Source organism: Oncorhynchus clarkii, chromosome 14 (assembly GCF_045791955.1).
Source record: "Oncorhynchus clarkii lewisi isolate Uvic-CL-2024 chromosome 14, UVic_Ocla_1.0, whole genome shotgun sequence".
In the NCBI taxonomy this organism is placed as follows: domain Eukaryota; kingdom Metazoa; phylum Chordata; class Actinopteri; order Salmoniformes; family Salmonidae; genus Oncorhynchus; species Oncorhynchus clarkii.
Genome location: NC_092160.1, coordinates 39,147,992 through 39,170,433, shown reverse-complemented (window position 1 = coordinate 39,170,433; position 22,442 = coordinate 39,147,992). Strand labels below are relative to the sequence as shown.

At 42.1% G+C, this 22,442-nt stretch overlaps 1 protein-coding gene across 1 annotated transcript in view; it reads left to right on the top strand.

Moving 5' to 3' along the window:
• Positions 1-22,442, top strand: part of LOC139365828 (sulfotransferase family 1, cytosolic sulfotransferase 6) — a 34,726-nt gene that overhangs the window by 3,212 nt on the left and 9,072 nt on the right. The window contains exons 2-4 of the mRNA XM_071102898.1: positions 353-481; positions 14,885-14,982; positions 15,308-15,434. Of these exons, the coding sequence (XP_070958999.1) occupies positions 353-481; positions 14,885-14,982; positions 15,308-15,434 (354 nt within the window). The remainder of the gene's footprint in view (positions 1-352; positions 482-14,884; positions 14,983-15,307; positions 15,435-22,442) is intronic.

Below are 22,442 nucleotides of genomic sequence, written 5' to 3'. Positions count from 1 at the left end.
ACAGAATGTCCGCAAAATCACTACAGTGAATACTACAGTAAAGTCCGCAAAAAAACTACAGTGAATACTAAAGTATTTACACCATATAATATTTTTTTCATGTGGGTATTTTGGAGTGGGAGAACACAATAATTGTACTGGCCACTGGTTTGGAATGTCCACTGCATACCCCTGGAGTAATGTAAATTCCAAAGAAATATAATTACTAGAATGGACATTCTCATTCAAGTCAATCATCTGTGATAGGTGGACTGTTGGCGGTACCCATGAGTGTTCCAGTCAACTTGCCGGGGTCTGAGTGGCTTCTAGTAATTATATTTCAATGGGCCCCTCTACCTTTCCTGTCTTTCAGGAACCACGTGGACCCAGGAGATTGTGGACCTGCTGCTTAACAACGGAGACGCAGAGGTCGCAAGGAGAGCACCCACCTCCTTCCGAATCCCATTCCTGGAGATCCACTCCCCCCCGCCCATCCCCTCGGGTGCGTGTGTATGTGTGTGTGTGTGTGCTTTCTCATCCTACAAGCTGTTCAGAGCTCAATGTGTATCATTGTAGCAGACCTGGGTCAAATACCTATTTTCAAATACTTGTTGCAATACGTTTTTTGCTAGAGTCTGCCTGGAGTGCCAGATGGGCAGGGTTTGCAATTTTGGGAAGTTTCTATTAGGTTATTAAGCCAGTCAAGCTCAAATAGGCAGAGATAAAGTATTTATAGGCAGAGATAAAGTATTTATTTTCAAGCTTCTGTTCTATTTCTTCTTCCTACTTAGCTTAAATGCATCTCGCAACTCTGGTCCGCAGTGCAGGGCCATATTATGTGTAACCCACGGCTCACAAACCCAATTCCTGGAGGAATGTTTGGGCGCTGGTCTTAATAACAAACCGTTTCCTCTACCTTGATCAGAGAACGAGTTATTAACCCACAAACATCTCCCCGCAGTGTGTGTGTGTGTGTGTGTGCGCGTGTGTGTGCGTGTGTGTGTGTTTGTGCTTGTGTGTGTTAAAAGCAAGTACAGAGAACAAGGCCAAAATCACTTGTGCTGTGATTGCTACTTCTTAATGAAGGTTAACCTTTGAATCTTTATTGAGTGTGCAACAGTGTTTTATGATGCACGACGGCTGACGCAACAAATATAAAGTTTACTTTATTGTTCATGGTCGAGAGGAAATATGCCTTTTTCTTTTTATCCACACACACACACACACACACATAAACACACTGCACAAAATGTTGTATTAGGCCTTGTATGGATGGATGCTTTTGTAATATACTGTATCTGTCATACTATGGCATCTAAGACAGCATAGGCAGCAACATTGAGGCTATCTCCATTTTGAAGTAGTCAATTTCCTTCTTTTGTGTTAAAAAAACGAAAAAGCTTATAATGGTAATTTAACGCCACCTGCAGTGCTGGTGTCCTGAACCAAATATTGTGTCGTTCAAGTATTTTGGCCACTAAATGGCAGTGATACAGCTTAAACCCATTTACAAATCAGGCAACCCAATTTGAAGAAGAAGCCAATGCGCAGATCATTGGCTGATCACTCCCAACTCATAGGAATCCCCACCCAGTTAAGAACTTTGGCAAAAATGGATTATATCCAACTAGAGACCTCTATGGTTATTCTTAGATTGAGGTGGCTTTTGGGAATAGCATTTTGGGGAGAGAAAAAAATCAAAATTTTTCATGATTTCAATGTCTTTGGGTAAATCTTCTCATTTTAAATCAACTAATAAGGCAGCTTAATAACTTTTTGATTAGTAACATCAAGGACACATTATAGGTAAACTAAGGATTTTTTTTAAATGGAAGCCCCAGATGCTTAAATATAAGGTCCTTCATTTCTAATGACATATGATTTATAATTTGGCTCACAATTTAATTTCCCTTAATTTAAATAGAGTAACACCATTGACACTTTTAGACACACCAAATTATCACACAGAATACTCAAATGTGTGACATATTAAGATTATTATTAAACAAATATATATATATATATAAATACACACACAGTGCCAGTCAAACGTTTGGACACACCTAATCATTCAATGAGTTTTCTTTGTTTGTACTATTTTCTACATTGTAGAATAATAGTGAAGACATCAAAACTATGAAATAACACATATAGAATCATGTAGTAACCAAAATACAAATCAAAATATCTATTTTAGATTTCAGATTCTTCAACTTCAGTAGCCACCCTTTGCTTTGATGACAGCTTTGCACACTCTTGGCATTCTCTCAACCAGCTTCACATATAATGCTTTTCCAACAGTCTTAAAGGAGTTCCCACATATGCTGAGCATTTGTTGGCTGCTTTTCCTTCACTCTGCAGTCCAACTCATCCCAAACCATCTCAATTGGGTTGAGGTCTGGCAATTGTGGAGGCCAGGTCATCTGATGCAGCACTCCATCACTCTCTTTCTTGGTCAAGTAGCCCTTACACAGCCTGGAGCTGTATTTTGTCATTGTCCTGTTGAAAAACAAATAATGGTCCCACTAAACGCAAACCAGATAAGATTGCATATTTCTACAGAATGCTGTGGTAGCCATGCTGGTTAAGTGTGCCTTAAATTGTAAATAAATCACCTACAGTGTCACCAACAAAACACCCACACACCATCACACCTCTTCCATCACACCTCTTCACACCTCTTCCATGCTTCACGGTCGGAACCACACAAGCAGAGATCATCTGTTCACCTAATCTGCATCTCACAAAGACACAGCGGTCGGAACCAAAATCTCAAATTTGGACTCATCAACCTAAAAGACAGATTTCCACTGGTCTAATTTTCATTGTTCATGTTCCTTGGCCCAAGCAAGTCTCTTCTTCTTATTGGTGTCCTTTAGAAGTGGTTTCTTTGCAGTAATTTGACCATGAAGGCCTGATTCATGCAGTGTCCTCTGAACAGTCTCCTTGATGTTTAGATGTGTCTGTTACTTGAACTCTGTGAAGCATTTATTTGGGATGCAATCTGAGGTGCATTTAACTCTAATGAACTTATCCTCTGCAGCATGGGTAACTCGGGGTCTTCCTTTCCTGTGGCGGTCCTCGTGAGAGCCAGTTTCATCATAGCGCTTGATGGTTTTTGCAACTACACTGGAAGAAACGTTCAAAGTTCTTGAAATTTTACATACCTTCCCAAAGAGCCATGGACCTCCGGCCAAGAGGCAAGAAGGATGACCAAAACTTTGTTGAATCCCAAGATAATTCGAGACTGTTGCTCTCAGCAGCCTCTTCAGAGTCTGCCGGCATGCTTGCTACGTTTAATCTCCAAGATGGCGTAGCAGTTCAGATGTCTTGTCTTTTCATGTCCCGTGTATATATATATTTTTTCTTCGTATATATTTTGTATATATTTTGTATATATTTTTTATATTTTTAAATTCAATTTCAACATACTCTTCTGCAACCCGCCTCACCCAATTTGGTATGGATCTGCTATTTTCTATACTTTAGAATCGGAAGCCCCAACAGAAGCTAGCCTGCTAACTAGCTACTAGCTAGTAGTCAGTTAGTCACTGCTAGCGGTCATCAGCTAACCTTAGCCCGGTCAACTCCTGCCAGTCTGCACAGCGCGATTCAACCCAGAGCATACCAGACTGCTTTTCTCCACCAAATCTCCACATCTTTGGATTCCTACCGTAAGCTCTGTACCTTTTCACCTGGATCATCGCAGCTAGCTAGCTGCTATCCGAGTGGCTACTCCTGGCTAACGTCTCTGTCCAGAAGACAGAGACTCAACAGAATACTACTATGTTACTGTATGAAGGGTACGGCTTTAGGCTATCAAAACTGGTCGTCTAGTGCGTTGGCGACAGAGAATAAAAGGAGCAGATTTCTGGGTGTGGTAGAATAGATTCGGGCATAGTGTACAGATGGTGGCATGCGGGTACAGTGGAGGTAAACCCAGGCATTTTGTGATGATAAGAGAGGTTGCATCTCTGGACATACTAGTTGTGCTGGGTAAGGTCACCAAATGTGTGGGAGGTGGGACAAAGGAGTTATCTGAGGCATGTTGAGTGGGACTAGAGGCTCCGCAGTAAACTAAAACAATGATAACTATCCTAAACAACAATATACAAGGCATATTGACATTTGAGAGAGACATAAAGCGAGGCATAAAGCAATCACAGGTGTTGATTGGGAGAGCTAGCTAAGACAGCAACAGGTAAGACAACAACAGCTACTCAGCTAAGACAACAACAAGTAAAATAGCGATGAATGGGCAGAGAGGGTCAGTTAACTACTCACAGGGGCTGAGTTCGAGGCTGGGGCCGACAGATAAGCAAAAAAAACCAGAATGGAGTACCGTGATTAATGAACAGTCCAGCAGGCATCAGCTATGTAGCCAATTGATCAATTTTGTTTGCTACCCGGGTGTTATGGGATTTTTTATGAATAATGACTAAATTATGTATACATTTAACTTAGAAATATAACTCAACAGAATACTAATATGTTACTGTATGAATGTGTGAATCTTATTATAATCATAATACTGAATATAATGTGTGTAGTTTTAGTCACAAATTAGAACAAGGACTTTCTGTTCCTTGTTAGAAACTAATGGAGCTATCGTCAGACCGGCTGGAATACTGTGTTCCTTACAGGACATTCTGTCCCTACCCAGGGAGGGGGGAGACCTTGGGCTTGTAGTAGATTGTTTAACAGGTGGCAGACAATGTGGGAAGGCTTGTGAACTATATTGCCATTGTATCAGAGAGGAAGAGAGACATTTAGGACAAAATGTGAGGTATATAAACCAATGTACATTGTATTAGGACCAGCGCTCTCGAGAATAAATGCTATTGTCTAATTTTGGTAGACTGGTCTCTGTCTATTTTATGCAAATAAGGATCTTACAAATTCTTAGAAACAGACAGAGTGATTTCAATTGAATTGGTTAATGAACACATATAGGCATTGTTATATTCCTTTAACACCGGGAGAGGCACCTGGCTCGCGGCTAACTGGTGCTAGCTTCGGGGCAGGGGAGTTAGCCACTATAGGCACTCGGTAGCAGCTAGCTAACAGTGATGACCCGGTGCGAAGGTCCAGAGTTTACAGCAAGGATCCGGTGGAGTAGTGGAATTCTAGCCGTGTTGGGAAAGATTCCGGGAAGAGTCCTGGCGACATCAGCTGTGTAGCCGAGTGATCACTGAGCGGGCTGGGAGGTGGGCCTGGCTCATAGCTAGCTTCCGTGCTGGGCCACTCGGTGGCAGCTAGCTAGCTGTGATGATGAGGAGGAATGGACCAGGGCTTACGGCAGGAATCTGGCATTGTAGCGGAGAAAACAGTCCGATACTGGCAGGCTGTCAAGTTGAATAAAGCGTCTGGTGTCTGTGCCGAAGGTAAAGGCCGCTAGCAGTGGCTGACAATGACGAAATAGCTAGTAGCTAATTAGCTGGTTAGCTTCTGATGGCTAGCTGCTGATGGAGGTTCTGGCTAAAAGGTCTAAAAATAGCGGCTCCGTATCAAATTGAGTGAGGCATGTTACCGGAGGGTATATTTAATTTGAAAATAAATGGAAATATATACAAAAAAAATACGAAAAATACAAAATGTACAGGGGAGAACGACAAACCACGTCTGCACTGCTACGCCATCTTGCAGTCTATCACAGTGCCATCCGTTTTGTCACCAAAGCCCTATATACTACCCACCACTATGACCTGTATGTTCTCGTTGGCTGGCCCTCGCTTCATATTGCTCACCAAAACCACTGGCTCCAGGTCATCTATAAGTCTTTGCTAGGTGAAGTCCTGCCTTATCTCAGCTCACTGGTCACCATAGCAGCACCCACCCGTAGCATGCACAGGTATATTTCACTGGTCACCCCCAAAGCCAATTCGTCCTTTGGCCGCCTTTCCTTCCAGTTCCTTTAAATTATTGCTGCTGCCAATGACTGGAACGAATTGCAAAAATCACTGAGGCTAGAGACTCATATCTCCCTCACTAACTATAAGCATCAACTGTCAGAGCAGCTCACAGATCATTGCACCTGTACATAGCCCATCTGTAAATAACCCATCCAACTACCTCATCCCCATATTGTTATTTTTAATTTTGCTCCTTTGCACCCCAGTATCTCTACTTGCACATTCATCTTCTGCACATTATTCACTCCAGTGTTTAATTGCTAAATTGTAATTACTTCGCCACTATGGCCTATTTATTGCCTTACCTCCCTAATCTTACCTCATTTGCACACACTGTATATATATTTTTTTCTATTGTGTTGTTGACTGTACGTTTGTTTATTCCATGTGTAACTCTGTGTTGTTGTTTGTGTCGCACTGCTTTGTTTTATCTTGGCCAGGTCGCAGTTGTAAATGAGAACTTGTTCTCAACTGGCCTACCTGGTTAAATAAAGGTGAAATAAATAAAACAAGTAAAATAAAAAACTCTCCTCCCGGAAATTCAAGATAGTAACAAAGATCTTTCACTGGAAATTTACAAGAAATCGTCTGAACTCCGTTCTTCCATTGACGACCTGAAATCCTCCCTGAACGATCTCCTTTTGAAAACGACTGAGGCTGAGATACGCATTAGCACCATTAAAGATACCATCACTCGACATGACCAGGTTATAAAACAGCTGCAGAAGGACAACGCCTCTTTGTGTAGCCAAGTGATCATAGGGTCCAGTGAACAGCAATAGATGAAACAGGGAAGCCGCTGGGTAGTTGTTACTACCTAGCAAGCGGGAGACACAGCGTTTAAAGTTAGCAGACCAGGGCTAGTAGATGCGCCTGCTCCGACGTCCGGCAAAGGCTGGTTGGGGGCACAGCGGATGGAGTTATGTCAGCAGACCAGTCGTGGTGGAACGGCGGGGCTTCGTGTCAACTAAGGGTCCAGGCCAGTTGGCAAAAGAGGTATTGTGGTTGTAGTAATTTTGTTTGCTACCCGGGTGTTATGGGATTTTTTATGAATAATGACTAAATTATGTATACATTTAACTTAGAAATATAACTCAACAGAATACTACTATGTTACTGTATGAATGTGTGAATCTTATTATAATCATAATACTGAATATAATGTGTGTAGTTTTAGTCAAAAATTAGAACAAGGACTTTCTGTTCCTTGTTAGAAACTAATGGAGCTATCGTCAGACCGGCTGGAATACTGTGTTCCTTACAGGACATTCTGTCCCTACCCAGGGAGGGGGGAGACCTTGGGCTTGTAGTAGATTATTTAACAGGTGGCAGACAATGTGGGAAGGCTTGTGAACTATATTGCCATTGTATCCGAGAGGAGAGACCATTATGACGAAATGTGAGGTATATAAACCAATGTACATTGTATTAGGACCAATGCTCTCGAGAATAAATGCTATTGTGTAATTTTGGTAGACTGGTCTCTGTCTATTTTATGCAAATAAGGATCTTACAAATTCTAAGAAACAGACAAGAGTGATTTCAATTGAATTGGTTAATGAACACATATAGGAATTGTTATATTCCTTTAACACCGGGAGATGCACCTGGCTCGCGGCTAACTGGTGCTAGCTTCGGGGCAGGGGAGTTAGCAACTATAGCCACTCGGTAGCAGCTAGCTAGCAGTGATGACCCGGTGCGAAGGTCCAGAGTTTACAGCAAGGATCCGGTGGAGTAGTGGAATTCTAGCCGTGTTGGGAAAGAGTCCGGGAAGAGTCCTGGCGGCATCAGCTGTGTAGCCGAGTGATCACTGAGCGGGCCGGGAGGTGGGCCTGGCTCATAGCTAGCTTCCGTGCTGGGCCACTCGGTGGCAGCTAGCTAGCTGTGATGATGAGGAGGAATGGACCAGGGCTTACGGCAGGAATCTGGCATTGTAGCGGAGAAAACAGTCCGATACTGGCAGGCTGTCAAGTTGAATAAAGCGTCTGGTGTCTGTGCCGAAGGTAAAGGCCGCTAGCAGTGGCTGACAATGACGAAATAGCTAGTAGCTAATTAGCTGGTTAGCTTCTGATGGCTAGCTGCTGATGGAGGTTCTGGCTAAAAGGTCTAAAAATAGCGGCTCCGTATCAAATGGAGTGAGGCAGGTTACCGGAAGGTATATTTAATTTGAAAATAAATGGAAATATATACAAAAAAATATGAAAAATACAAAATGTACAGGGGAGAACGACAAACCACGTCTGCACTGCTACGCCATCTTGCAGTCTATCACAGTGCCATCCGTTTTGTCACCAAAGCCCTATATACTACCCACCACTATGACCTGTATGTTCTTGTTGGCTGGCCCTCGCTTCATATTGCTCACCAAAACCACTGGCTCCAGGTCATCTATAAGTCTTTGCTAGGTGAAGTCCTGCCGTATCTCAGCTCACTGGTCACCATAGCAGCACCCACCCGTAGCATGCACAGGTATATTTCACTGGTCACCCCCAAAGCCAATTCCTCCTTTGGCCGCCTTTCCTTCCAGTTCCTTTAAATTATTGCTGCTGCCAATGACTGGAACGAATTGCAAAAATCACTGAGGCTAGAGACTCATATCTCCCTCACTAACTATAAGCATCAGCTGTCAGAGCAGCTCACAGATCATTGCACCTGTACATAGCCCATCTGTAAATAACCCATCCAACTACCTCATCCCCATATTGTTATTTTTAATTTTGCTCCTTTGCACCCCAGTATCTCTACTTGCACATTCATCTTCTGCACATTATTCACTCCAGTGTTTAATTGCTAAATTGTAATTACTTTGCCACTACGGCCTATTTATTGCCTTACCTCCCTAATCTTACCTCATTTGCACACACTGTATATAGATTTTTTTCTATGGTGTTATTGACTGTATGTTTGTTTATTCCATGTGTAACTCTGTGTTGTTGTTTGTGTCGCACTGCTTTGCTTTATCTTGGCCAGGTCGCAGTTGTAAATGAGAACTTGTTCTCAACTGGCCTACCTGGTTAAATAAAGGTGAAATACATTTTTTAAAAGTCAAATAAAAAACTCTCCTCCCGGAAATTCAAGATAGTAACAAAGGACTTTCACTGGAAATTGACAAGAAATCGTCTGAACTCCGTTCTTCCATTGATGACCTGAAATCCTCCCAGAACGATCTCCTTTTGAGAACGACTGAGGCTGAGTTACGCATTAGCACCTTTGAAGATACCGTCACTCGACATGACCAGGTTATGAACCAGCTGCAGAAGGACAACGCCTATCTCATAAACAAGGTAGACCAGATGGAGAACCAGAGCAGGCGTAGCAATATCCGTGTGGTGGGATTGAAAGAGGACCTCAAGGGCCGTGACCCAGTCCATTTCTTCACTCAGTGGATCCCGGATGTTCTAAGCATAGTCACTTAATAATGTTTGCATATCTTGCATTATTAATCTCATATGTACAGTGGGGCAAAAAAGTATTTAGTCAGCCACCAATTGTGCAAGTTCTCCCACTTAAAAAGATGAGAGGGCCTGTAATTTTCATCATAGGTACACTTCAACTATGACAGACAAAATGGGGAAAAAAATCCAGAAAATCACATTGTAGGATTTTTAATGAATTTATTTGCAAATTATGGTGGAAAATAAGTATTTGGTCAGCTACAAACAAGCAAGATTTCTGGCTCTCACAGACCTGTAACTTCTTCTTTAAGAGGCTCCTCTGTCCTCCATTAGTTACCTGTATTAATGGCACCTGTTTGAACTTGTTATCAGTATAAAAGACACCTGTCCACAACCTCAAACAGTCACACTCCAAACTCCACTATGGCCAAGACCAAAGAGCTGTCAAAGGACACCAGAAACAAAATTGTCGACCTGCACCAGGCTGGGAAGACTGAATCTGCAATAGGTAAGCAGCTTGGTTTGAAGAAATCAACTGTGGGAGCAATTATTAGGAAATGGAAGACATACAAGACCACTGATAATCTCCCTCGATCTGGGGCTCCACGCAAGATCTCACCCATGGGGTCAAAATGATCACAAGAACGGTGAGCAAAAATCCCAGAACCACACGGGAGGACCTAGTGAATGACCTGCAGAGAACTGGGACCAAAGTAACAAAGCCTACCATCAGCAAGGGCATTGAAGATGAAACGTGGCTGGGTCTTTCAGCATGACAATGATCCCAAACACACCGCCCGGGCAACGAAGGAGTGGCTTCGTAAGAAGCATTTCAAGGTCCTGGAGTTGCCTAGTCAGTCTCCAGATCTCAACCCCATAGAAAATCTTTGGAGGGAGTTGAAAGTTCATGTTGCCCAGCAACAGCCCCAAAACATCACTGCTCTAGAGGAGATCTGCATGGAGGAATGGGCCAAAATACCAGCAACAGTGTGTGAAAACCTTGTGAAGACTTACAGAAAACGTTTGACCTCTGTCATTGCCAACAAAGGGTATATAACAAAGTATTGAGATAAACCTTTGCTGACCAAATTGACCAAATACTTATTTTCCACCATAATTTGCAAATAAATTCATTAAAAATCCTACAATGTGATTTTCTGGATATTTTTTCCTCATTTTGTCTGTCATAGTTGAAGTGTACCTATGATGAAAAGGCCTCTCTCATCTTTTTAAGTGGGAGAACTTGCACAATTGGTGGCTGACTAAATACTTTTTTGCCCCACTGTACATGGCTTTGAGGTGGGCCAACATACCCATAAATTATCACTTTTTGTGGACGACCTTATCTTATTTCTAACGAATCCAGAACATTCCCTCTCTCACTTACATAACCTATTACAGTATTATAGTTATTTCTCTGGATATAAGGTCCATTTAAAAATTAACAAAAGCAACATCTTACTGTTGTCTTTCTTTGATCATCATACCACTAAGCATAAGTTTCCTTTTAGATGGTCGCCTATGGGCTTCACATATTTGGGTGGTGATGGTGGATGGTAACCTGAACATCCTCTATAAACTCAATCTGGTCAGCTTGTTGCAAAAGGTGGAAGGTGACCTGTGTAAATGGATGGACTTGCCTCTCACTCTACTGGGTAGAATTAATGTAATTAACATGAATGTCTTGCCCAGATTTCTATATTTGTTGCAATCTCTCCCCATCCATGTGCCCGCAGCATTCTTTTCCTCTCTCGACAAGTTGACCAGACATTTTATATGGCACGGCAAAACCCCTAGGGTTAGACTGGACAAACTGACCCTTGACTACGGTCAAGGGGGCTTAAACCTCCCCAATTTCAGAATGTTTTACTGGGCTGTGCAGTTTAGATTTCTGGCTCAGAGATTTGTCAATGGTCCTTCTCCCTCATGGTTGAATGAGGACTCTGGGGCAGAATTATTTTACAAATGGGACAGGAGATCTATAAAAACTACCACAGACAACCCTTTAATTATAAATTCTGTCATGGCATGGTGCTACTGCATGAGCTGTTCAGACGAGAGGTTTTATTTCCCCTAAAACCCCTCTATGGAACAATAGATTGATTCCTATGTTTTTCCAGAATAGTAACTTTAGACCATGGTCTGATAAGGGTATCACTCTCATTGTTATGAGGAGGGAATTCGTACGTCCTTCGAACAGCTGAAACAGAAATACCACTTGTCAAACAAGGACTTCTTAAGTTACATACAACTACAACATTTTATTAGGGTGAATCTCAAGGGACAATGGAACCTACCTAAGATGTCACCTATTGAACAACTCTGCCATGCAGATCAACCATTGTTCAAGACCATTTCCCGTGTTTACGATGCTCTTATGTCAGGACTACCACTGCCGGAGCAAAATAAACCCGATTTAGATGGGGAAAAGATCTGGGTATTGATCTTGATGAGGGACTATGGCGTGACCTATACAGGGATGGTGTTACTTTCCCATTGAACTCCAGATACAGACTGATCCAGTTTAATTTCCTTCATCAGCTCTATATCACCCCATCTAGAATGCACGAGTTCAACCCTGATATCTCCTCCCTATGTTTTAGATGTGGCTCAGATGAAGGAACATTCGTCCACTCCACTTGACAGTGTTCAAAACTAAACGGATTCTGGCAGGGGGTATGTGATACCATATACTCAATTCATGGGGCTGCATTCCCTTTAGACCCGGAGGTCTGTCTACTGGGTAAATTTACTAATTCCAATCTTAGGCAAAGCCATACTATAAACCTAACTGAAATATTGCTAGCGATTGCCAAGAAATGTATTGCCTACGGCTAATGTCTCATTCTTTTTTTATTATCTTTTTTGTTTGAATTTAAAAAACATTTTTTTATTGCATTTACATTTTTGTCTGTTGTTTTGTAAGGCAGAGTTCCTCTGTCCGGTGTCTGTGTTCTTTTGCCCATCTTAATCTTTTCTTTTTATTGGCCAGTCTGAGATATGGCTTTTTCTTTGCAACTCTGCCTAGTAGGCCAGCATCCCGTAGTCGCCTCTTTACTGTTGACATTGAGACTGGTGTTTTGCAGGTACTATTCAATGAAGCTGCCAGCTGAGGACTTGTGAGGCATCTGTTTCTCAAACTAGACACTCTAATGTACTTGTCTTCTTGCTCAGTTGTGCCCCGGGGCCTCCCACTCCTCTTTCTATTCTGGGGAGAGCCAGTTTGGCTGATCTGTGAAGGGAGTAGTACACAGCGTTGTATGAGATCTTCAGAACTTTCATGGTCCTAACACACTAAGACAGTTGTGAAGAGAGCACAACAAAACCTTTTCCGCCTCAGGAGACTGAAAAGATTTGGCATGGGTCCCCAGATTCTCAAAAAAGTTCTATAGCTGCACCATCGATAGCATTCTGACAGGTTGCATTACTGTCTGGTATGGGAACTGCTCGGCATCTGACCGTAAGGCGCTACAGATTGTAGTGCGTACGGCCCAGTACATCACTGGGGCCAAGCTTCCTGCCATCCAGGACCTACAGTATATAATAGGCGGTGTCAGAGGAAAGTTCATAAAATTGTCAGAGACTCCAGTCACCCAAGTCATAGACTGTTTTCTCTGCTACCACATGGCAAGCGGTACCGGAGCGTCAAGTCTAGGACCAAAATCTCCTTAACAGCTTCTACCCCAAGCCATAAGACTGCTGAACATCTAATCAAATGGCCACCGGACTATTTACATTGACCCCCACCCCCTTCCATTTGTTTTATACACTGCTGCTGCTCGCTGTTTATTATCTATGCATAGTCACTTCAACCCTACCTACATGTAAAAATTACCTCAACTAACCTGTACCTCCGCACACTGACTCGGTACCGGTACCCCCTGTATATAGCCTCGTTATTGTTATGTTATTGCGTTACTTTTTATTATTTTTTACTTTAGTTTATTTGGTAAATATTTTCTTAACTCTATTTGAACTGCACTGTTGGTTAAGGGGTTGTAAGTTAGAATTTCACTGTGAGGTCTACACTTGTATTTGGCGCATGTGACAAATAATGTTAAGTATCCTAAAATACCGTAAGAAATTAGGTGGTGTTTTTGGTGTAACAGTAACATTATAATATACTATTCTATTTGGATTTGGTTATGTCAGGTAGAATACTAATGAATCATTATATGATCTTGAAAGACATTGATTCAGCTTTGATCTAAATTTACTAAACCAGCACCATTGTAAGAAGTTACATAGCAACTATGTGGCAGCACTACACCCCTGCTTTCTGTTGCACCGAGCGAAACACACCTACAGTAGTAGGCTATTTGCAGAAGGAAACATTTCTGGTTGGTCTCAGGGAATGTAAAACATTTAGGGAGACTTTTAAAACGGGATTGAGTGACGAAGCAGCAAATACAGTGCTATGAAAAAGTTTTTGCCACCTTTCTGATTTTTGCATATTTTTTTATACTGAATGTTATCAGATCTAGAACCAAAACCTAATATTAGATAAAGGGAACCGGAGTTTACAGATAACAAAAAAATCTATACTTATTTTACATATTTCATTAACAAAGTTGTGCAACACCCAATTCCACTGTCCTGCCACAACATTGGGATTAGGCCTGGATTTTGACTTAGCCATTCCAAAACTTCAAATGTTTAACCATTTTCATGTAGACCTGATAGTATGTTTTGGATCATTGTCTTGCTGCATGAAATAGCTGCGCTTCAGCTTCAGCTCACAGACGGATGGCCTGACATTCTCCTGTAGAATTCTCTGATACAGAGCAGAATTCATGGTTCCTTCTATTAAAGCAAGTCGTCCATGTCCTGAGGCAGCAAAGCATCCCCAAACCATCACACGACCATCACGCTTGACCGTTGGTATGAGGTTCTTACCATGGAATGAAGTGTTTGGTTTTCACCGGGCATGACGGGACCCATGTCATCCAAAAAGTTATACTTTTGACTAATCTGTCTATAGAACAGAGTTTTGATGATCATCTAGGTTCTTCCAGGTGCATTTTCGCAAACTTGAGTCAACTTTCTGGACAAGATTGGTCCCAATATGAATCAAGGTAACTGATTAAGTGCTTTGAGAAGCTAGTTAAGGATCATATAACCTCCACCTTACCAGACACACTAGACCCACCTCAATTTGCATATTGTCCAAATAGATCCACAGATGATGCAATCGCCATCGCACTGCACACTGCCCTATCCCATCTGGACAAGAGGAATACCTATGTAAGAATGCTGTTCATTGACTATAGCTCAGCCTTCAACACCATAGTACCCTCCAAGCTCATCCTCAAACTCAGGGCCCTGTCAAAAATAGTACAGTGGTTTAGGATGTTAAGGATAACTCAACTATGTTGAGTATAGAGGGTCAAACAACAATAACTGCCAGGGTACGAACATAACAAACATACATACCAAAGAATCATAGCAAAAAAACATAGGAAACATAACACACCCACATCAAACCACATCCCCAAATTCAAGGCGAGGGATGCAAAAGCCAGTGCAATGTAAGAATGACCCACACTTTAACCCTTCAAGAACTCCCTAATATTTTACTTATCCTATTGTGTCTCCTAGGCTTGAGCCTCCTTAAAAACATGGACCCCCCAAGGGTCATCAAGACCCATCTGCCTTTCAAGTTGGTGCCCGAAGGGTTCTGGAAAAACAAATGCAAGGTAAGGTGGAGTACGACTCCTAATTCCCTTTTCATACTACTAAGCTGAGCCGAACTGTACTGTGCTGGGCTAGTTATGCATCCACCGTAGTTGTTGGAACCATGCTGAAAAGGACGATGTGAAGGGACAATATCAGAGCTAGCACATTACAGTTCTGGTCGGAATTATAGTGTGAAAGGTACTAGATTCAGATTTTTTTTTTATGAGTTTGGAGATGCTTTAGAATGAAGTAAATATGTTCAGTTAACGTTATCTGAAAAATTATCCATAGAACAGTAAATGACAACCAAAACGATACACCTTCCAATGGCCATCTTCTCCCCAGGTTATCTATGTTGCAAGGAATGCTAAGGACAACCTGGTCAGCTACTACCACTTTGACCGCATGAATCTAACCCAGCCTGAGCCTGGACCGTGGGACGGCTACATCCACAAGTTCATGAATGGAGAACGTAAGTAATATAATGAAACTAACATTTTCCTAAATGACTAATACCAATGTGGTCCTTTATGCCTCAGTTGGTAGAGCATGGCGCTTTCAATGCCAGGATAAATGAGCACACAGCCATGCGATCTCCATAGACAAGCATTGGCAGTAGAGTAGCCCGTCTTGAAAAGGTCAATGACATTCCATGTGGCACCGTGATAGGATGTCGCCTTTCCAACAATTGAGTTGGGCAAATTTCTGCCCTCCTAGAGCTGCAACAATGGCTCAGCTGCGAAGGTGTAGGCCACACAAGCTCATAGAACGGGTGCTGTAGAGCGTAAAAATAATATATTCTCGGTTTCAACACTCACTACCGAGTTCCAAACTGCCCCTGGAAGCAATGTCAGCACAAGAACTGTTCGTCGGGAACTTAATGAAATGGGTTTCCATGGCCGAGCAGCCGCAAACTGGCCTAAGATCACCATGCGCAATGTCAAGTTTCATCTGGAGTGGTGTAAAGCTCGCCGCCATTGGCAGCGGGAATGCGTTCTCTTGAGGGTTGAATCACGCTTCACCATCTGGCAGTCCGACGGACATATCTGGGTTTGGCGGATGTCATGAGAACGCTACCTGCCCCAATATGTCGTGACAATTGTAAAGTTTGGTGGAGGAGGAATAATGGTCTGGGGCTGTTTTTCATGGTTCGAGCTAGGCCCCTTAGTTCCAGTGAAGGGAAGTCTTAACGCTACAGCATACAATGACATCCTAGACCATTCTGTGATTCAAACTTTGTGGCAACAATTTGGGGAAGGCCCTTTCCTGTTTCAGCATGACAATGCCCCCGTGCACAAAGTAGAGGCCCATACAGAAATGGTTTGTCGAGATCGGTGTGGAAGAACTTGACTGGTCTGCAGAGAGCCCTGACCTCAACCCCATTGAACACCTTTGGGATGAATTGAAATGCTGACTGCGAGCCAGGATTAATCGCCCAACATCAGTTCCCAACCCCACTAATGCTCTTGTGGCTGAATGGGAGCAAGTTCCTGCAGCAATGTTCCAACATCCAGTAGAAAGCCTTCCTAGAAGAGTGGAGACTGTTATAGCAGCAAAGGAGGGACCAACTCCATATTAATGCCCATGATTTTAGAATGAGATGTTCGATGAGCACGTGTTCACATGTTTTTGGCCAAATAGCATATGTACAGTTGAAGTCGGAAGTTTACATACACTTAGGTTGGAGTCATTAAAACTTGTTTTTCAACCACTCCACAAATTTCTTGTTAACAAACTATAGTTTTGGCGAGTTAGTTAGGACATCTACTTTGTGCATGACACAAGTCATTTTTCCAACAATTGTTTACAGACAGATTATTTCACTGTATCACAATTCCTGTGGGTCAGAAGTTTACATACACTAAGTTGACTGTGACTTCTAGTTTTTCCCGGTTTTGACCTTTCTGCCTGCCCTGACCCTGAGCCTGCCAACCGTTTGTACCTTGCCACACCACACTGGATTACTGACCTCTGCCTGCCCCTGTCGTTTTGCCTGTCCCTGTGTTAGTAATAAACTTTTGTTACTTTGATACTCTGCATCTGGGTTTTACCTGAAACGTCATTGCCAGTACAACCCAGCAGACTCGGACCAGCTCTCCCAAGGAGCCACCATTGGAAGGCACGAGGAGTTGCCGTATGCTTCAATCTGGAGGAGTTTGTGGCGGAGGTAAAGAACGTATTGTCCGGGAGAGAGGCTGCCCAGAAGTTACTCCAGCTTTATCAAGACTCCCGCAGTGTGGCAGACTATGCGGTTGATTTCCACACGTTGGCAATTGAGAGAGCCTGGAACACGGAGGCACTATTTGACATGTTCCTGCATGGAGAATCGGAGGAAGGAAAGGATGAGCTTGCAGTTCGGGAACTACCAATGGATCTCGACTCACTCATCACCTTGACAATTTGGATCGATGGGCGACTACGGGAACGAAGGAATGAGAGGAGAGTCGATTCCACCTCGTCTCTGAGCTATCCTGAAAGTCCCTGACAGCTCCGTTGTTGAGAGAACCCGAGGCTACCCAAGTTTCTCAGAGAGCCTTCGAAGATGCCGATTCACCTCTTCCCGAGCCTATGCAACTAGGCCAGAGCTAGGCTGTCTCCAGCTGAACGGCTAGCTATACAGGCTTCACACTAAGAGTTGCCTGAATTGCGTGACTACTTGTCATTTCGTCTCCACCTGCCCACTAAAAGACCAGTCTCACCAGTAGGAGTGAGTACTCTGGTGGGCCATACAGAGAACTTTTCTTCTCCCTTTACTCGCACCCCTTTTCATGCCATTTTTCTGTGGGGGAACCAGTCAATCTCTTCGGGTACTCATCGACTCTGGGGCCGATGACAGCTTTATGGACGCTATCCTGGCTTCCGAGCTGAACATCCCCACTCAGCTCCTCTCCATTCCCATGAATGTTAGAGCACTGAACGGGCGTTCTATATGCCGGGTCACCCACAATACCACTCCATCAACCTATGTGTGTCAGGGAACCACAGCAAGATGATTCAATTTCTGCTCATTAACCTTTCTGGCGCAGGCATTCCGCTAGCGACCCACCTCGACAACATCCGGTGAAACGGCAGAGCGCGAAATTCACATTTCTGGCGCATTCATGAAAATACAAGTGTCATACATCACAATAAAGCTTAACTTCTTGTTAATCCAGCCGCTGTGTCAGATTTCAAAAAGGCTTTACGGTGAAAGCACACCATGCAATTATCTGAGGACAGCGCCCCGCATACAAAAGCATGAAAAACATTTTTCAACCAGGCAGGTGCGCCACAAAAGTCAGAAATAGCGATATAATAAAAGCCTTACCTTTGAAGATCTTGTTCTGTTGGCACTCCAAAAGGTCCCAGCTACATCACAAATGATCCTTTTGTTCGATAAAGTCCTTCTTTATAACCCCCAAAACTCAGTTTAGCTGGCACGCTTCATTCAATAATCCACCGGTTTCCCTCCTTCAAAATGCATACAAAATGAATCCCAAACGTTACCAATAAACTTATCCAAACAAGTCAAACAATGTTTATAATCAAACCTCAGCTACCCTAACACGTAAATAAATCATAAAATTTAAGACGGAGAATCGTTATTGTCTTTACCGGTGATAAACAACAAAGAATGCATTCTCATCCACATGCATGAAAACACTACAGCCAAAATGGGAGCCACCAAGAAAACTACAATTTCTGGCTCATTTTTCCAAAAGCCAGCTTGACACTCTTTCTAAAGACTGTTGACATCTAGTGGAAGCCCTAGGAACTGCAATCTGGGAGGACTTGGCCTTATAATAAAAGTGATAGCCATTGAAAATAGGTAGGCAGAAATTTTTTTTGGGGGGGGGACGGTTTGTCCTCGGGGTTTCGCCTGTCTGTCACAGACATCATTTGAACAGTTTTAGAAACTAGAGTGTTTTCTATCCAAATCTACCAATTATATGCATATCCTAGCTTCTGGGCCTGAGTAACAGGCAGTTTACTTTGGGCACGCTTTTCATCTGGACGTCAAAATACTGTCCTCTACCCAAGAGACGTTAACTTCCTGACTGATGTTTTGAGATGTTGCTTCAATATATCCATATACTTTTCCTTCCTTATGATGCCATCTATTTTGTGAATTGCACCAGTCCCTCCTGCAGCAAAGCACTCCCACAACATGATGCTGCCACCCCCTGCTTCACGGTTGGGATGGTGTTCTTTGGCTTGCAAGCATCCCCCTTTTTCCTCCAAACATAACAATGGTCATTATGGCCAAACAGTTCTATTTTTGTTTGATCAGACCAGAGGACATTTCTCCAAAAAGTACGATATTTTGTCCTCATGTGCAGTTGCAAACCGTAGTCTGTCTTTTTTATGGTGGTTTGGAGCAGTGGCTTCTTCCTTGTTGAGCGGCCTTTCAGGTTATGTCGATATGGGACTCGTTTTACTGTGGATATAGATAATTTTGTACCTGTTTCCTCCAGCATCTTCACATGGTCCTTTGCTGTTATTCTGGGATTGATTTGCACTTTTCACACCAAAGTACATTCATCTCTAGGAGACAGAACGCGTCTCTTTCCTGAGTGGTATGACGACTGTGTGGTCCCATGGTGTTTATACTTGCGTACTATTGTTTGTATAGATGAACGTGGTACCTTCAGGCGTTTGGAAATTGCTCCCAAGGATGAACCAGACTTGTGGAGGTCTACAATTTTTTTCTGAGGTCTTCGCTGATTTCTTTGATTTTCTCATGATGTCAAGCAAAGAGGCACTGAGTTTGAAGGTAGGCCTTGAAATACATTCACAGGTACACCTCCAATTGACTCACAAATGATGTCAATTAGACTATCAGAAGCTTCTAAAGTCATGACATAATTTTCTGGAATTTTTCAAGCTGTTTAAAGGCACAGTCAATTTAGCGTATGTAAACTTCTGACCCACTGGATTTGTGATACAGTGAATTATAAGTGAAACAATCTGTCTGTAAACAATTGTTGGAAAAATGACTTGTGTCATGCACAAAGAAGATGTCCTAACCGACTTGCCAAAACTATAGTTTGTTAACAAGAAATTTGTGGAGTGGTTGAAAAACTAGTTTTAATGACTCCAACTTAAGTGTATGTAAACTTCAGACTTCAACTGTATATATTCTTATTCCATTTCTTTACTTAGATTTGTGTGTATTAGGTAATTGTTGTGGAATTGTTCGATTACATGTTAGATATTGCTGCACTGTCGGAACTACAAGCACAAGCATTTCACTACACTCCCAATAACATCTGCTAACCACGTGCATGTGACCAATACATGGGTTCTGATAGTAATTCACCTCATTCAGATTGAATAGTTGCAATATCCACTAATTTATTGTTACTGTGAATCTTGTTAGTCAGTAGATGACTGGCTTGATTACCATGGAAGTAATTGTCTAACTTGATGGATGGCAAATTTTGCTCACTATCTTATCAAAAGATTTAGTTATGTCTTGACTTTGAATCGTGTAGTCCCTACCTGGTCTTAAAAAAATGTTTGTTGAGAACGCTCTAACATTATTAATAACTTTGACACTTCTGATATCTTCTTTCATTTTTATTTATTCAGCCCAGATGAAAATTAAGTTGCATTGTTTTCAATAAAACCTTTAATGGTGTCCTATAAAATCTGAGGATCATTGACTGAATTTTTCTTCATAAATATGAATTATTTAAATTCAGTTTCAAATTGTTCACAGAAAGTTGCATTTTGTAATAAGGAAACATTAAAGCGCCATCTTGTGGCTCTTTAAGGAGATTCTGAAATTTGTATCTCGCAGTAAGTAATAGGCATCATTGAGGTTGTAATCAGAGAGTATATGTTGGACAGCGTTGGTTGCCTGTGGATTGTAGTTGGTTTTATTAGATTTGTCCTGCATGTTCAGATTGGCATTCATGTCTGTCCTAATAACCAGTTGGAATTCAGTTAATTCTAACAATATGGTGTTCAGATAATAAAAAACTGAGGATCATATGAACTTGGAGCAAACACATGAATAAAGGCAATTTTTATTTCCATTATGGATACATTTAAGGAAAGTGATTCTGCCTTCTTGGTTTTTGCCTTTATCAAGGATGGTGATTTTGAGTTTCTTATGTATCATTATTGCACCCTTAGTTTTGTTTGGGGCTGATGAAAAACAGCCAGTTTGTAGAAATGGTTATCTATTCTATTTGCATCCTTTTGGAGCAGGTGTGTTTCTTGGGGCATTGTTATATGGTTTCTTGTTAAAATATCAAGACAGCTGGAACGTTTGATAGGAATATTAAGGCCTTTCAAATTCCTTAGAGAATAGCTAGTGTTGCCATTGTTCTTCTAAAATGTCAATACTATCTTTAATGTTGATAAGCCCATGGATATACAAAATAAAAAGCAGGACCCACAGGGAAACCCACCAATTGGTCGCTCACCACTGTCATGACTCTCCTGGGTGAGGATCCAAGGCCTCAGATCAGCATGCCAAATGGCTGACAGATAGGCAGACCCCCCTCTCTCCCACAGGAGAGATGACACCGTCACACCCTGTCGTAAATTAAATTAAAGAGAACTCTCCCTTTGCTCCTCAGTATTGGGAAAGGAATGTCTTTGTTACAGAGACATTTTGCCCAAAGAGTGAACTTTGGAATAATATTTATAAGATAGGACTGTTAAGAATGGTCTGTGGGGATCTAAAGAATAATCCTGTCATATTGTTTATTATTTTGTGATGTTATTAAAAACTGTATGAACCAAATACTGTAACTTAGGAAGGAAAGACATTCTAGCTTTCAGTTTTCCATCCAATATGATGTTAATAGAATATGAAGAACAATGAAACTCTGTTTGTTAAGATAGGAATGTGATTTTGGTTTTCTAATGAGATAATAGTTTTTCATGTCCGTTGCACATTAACTAAGTCACGCCCCTAATGAGGTCAGAAGAGCATGTCAGTGGGATGGAACCACCTTTCCAACCAGAATGCATAAAAGGACTGTCTAAAAATTAACATATTCAGACCAGCAGATGGACAGTGTGAGCTAAACATTATGAATGGTTGAAACTCTAAGACACGAGTGAAGAAGATAAAGACTAGTCCAGAACATTTGACAGTCTCCAGCTGTGCATGTAAAGGGATCTAGAACTTGACTATCTACCCGAGAAAGGAAGGAGAAGATCCTATCAGACAATAAGTGGTGTATCTGAAGAAACATCCACTACAACCCGGAACAACTAAGGACATTGAGACCTCTGGTAGACAACCAGAGCCTTACACCCATCGAGCCACTTCCCATAGAAGGATCGATTGGTTTCAGAGAGACAAAGGACAAAGACATCTGCACATAAATACATTACATTCCTTACCCCAAACGAGCAGTGGTTCATGAGGAAAGTCTTATTATTACTTTGAGGGTAGTTTCCAAATGTACGATAAGTTTGACTCTCTTTGTCTCTCCCTCTCTTTATCTACCCATCCCTCCATATGTGAAACAAGCTGTCA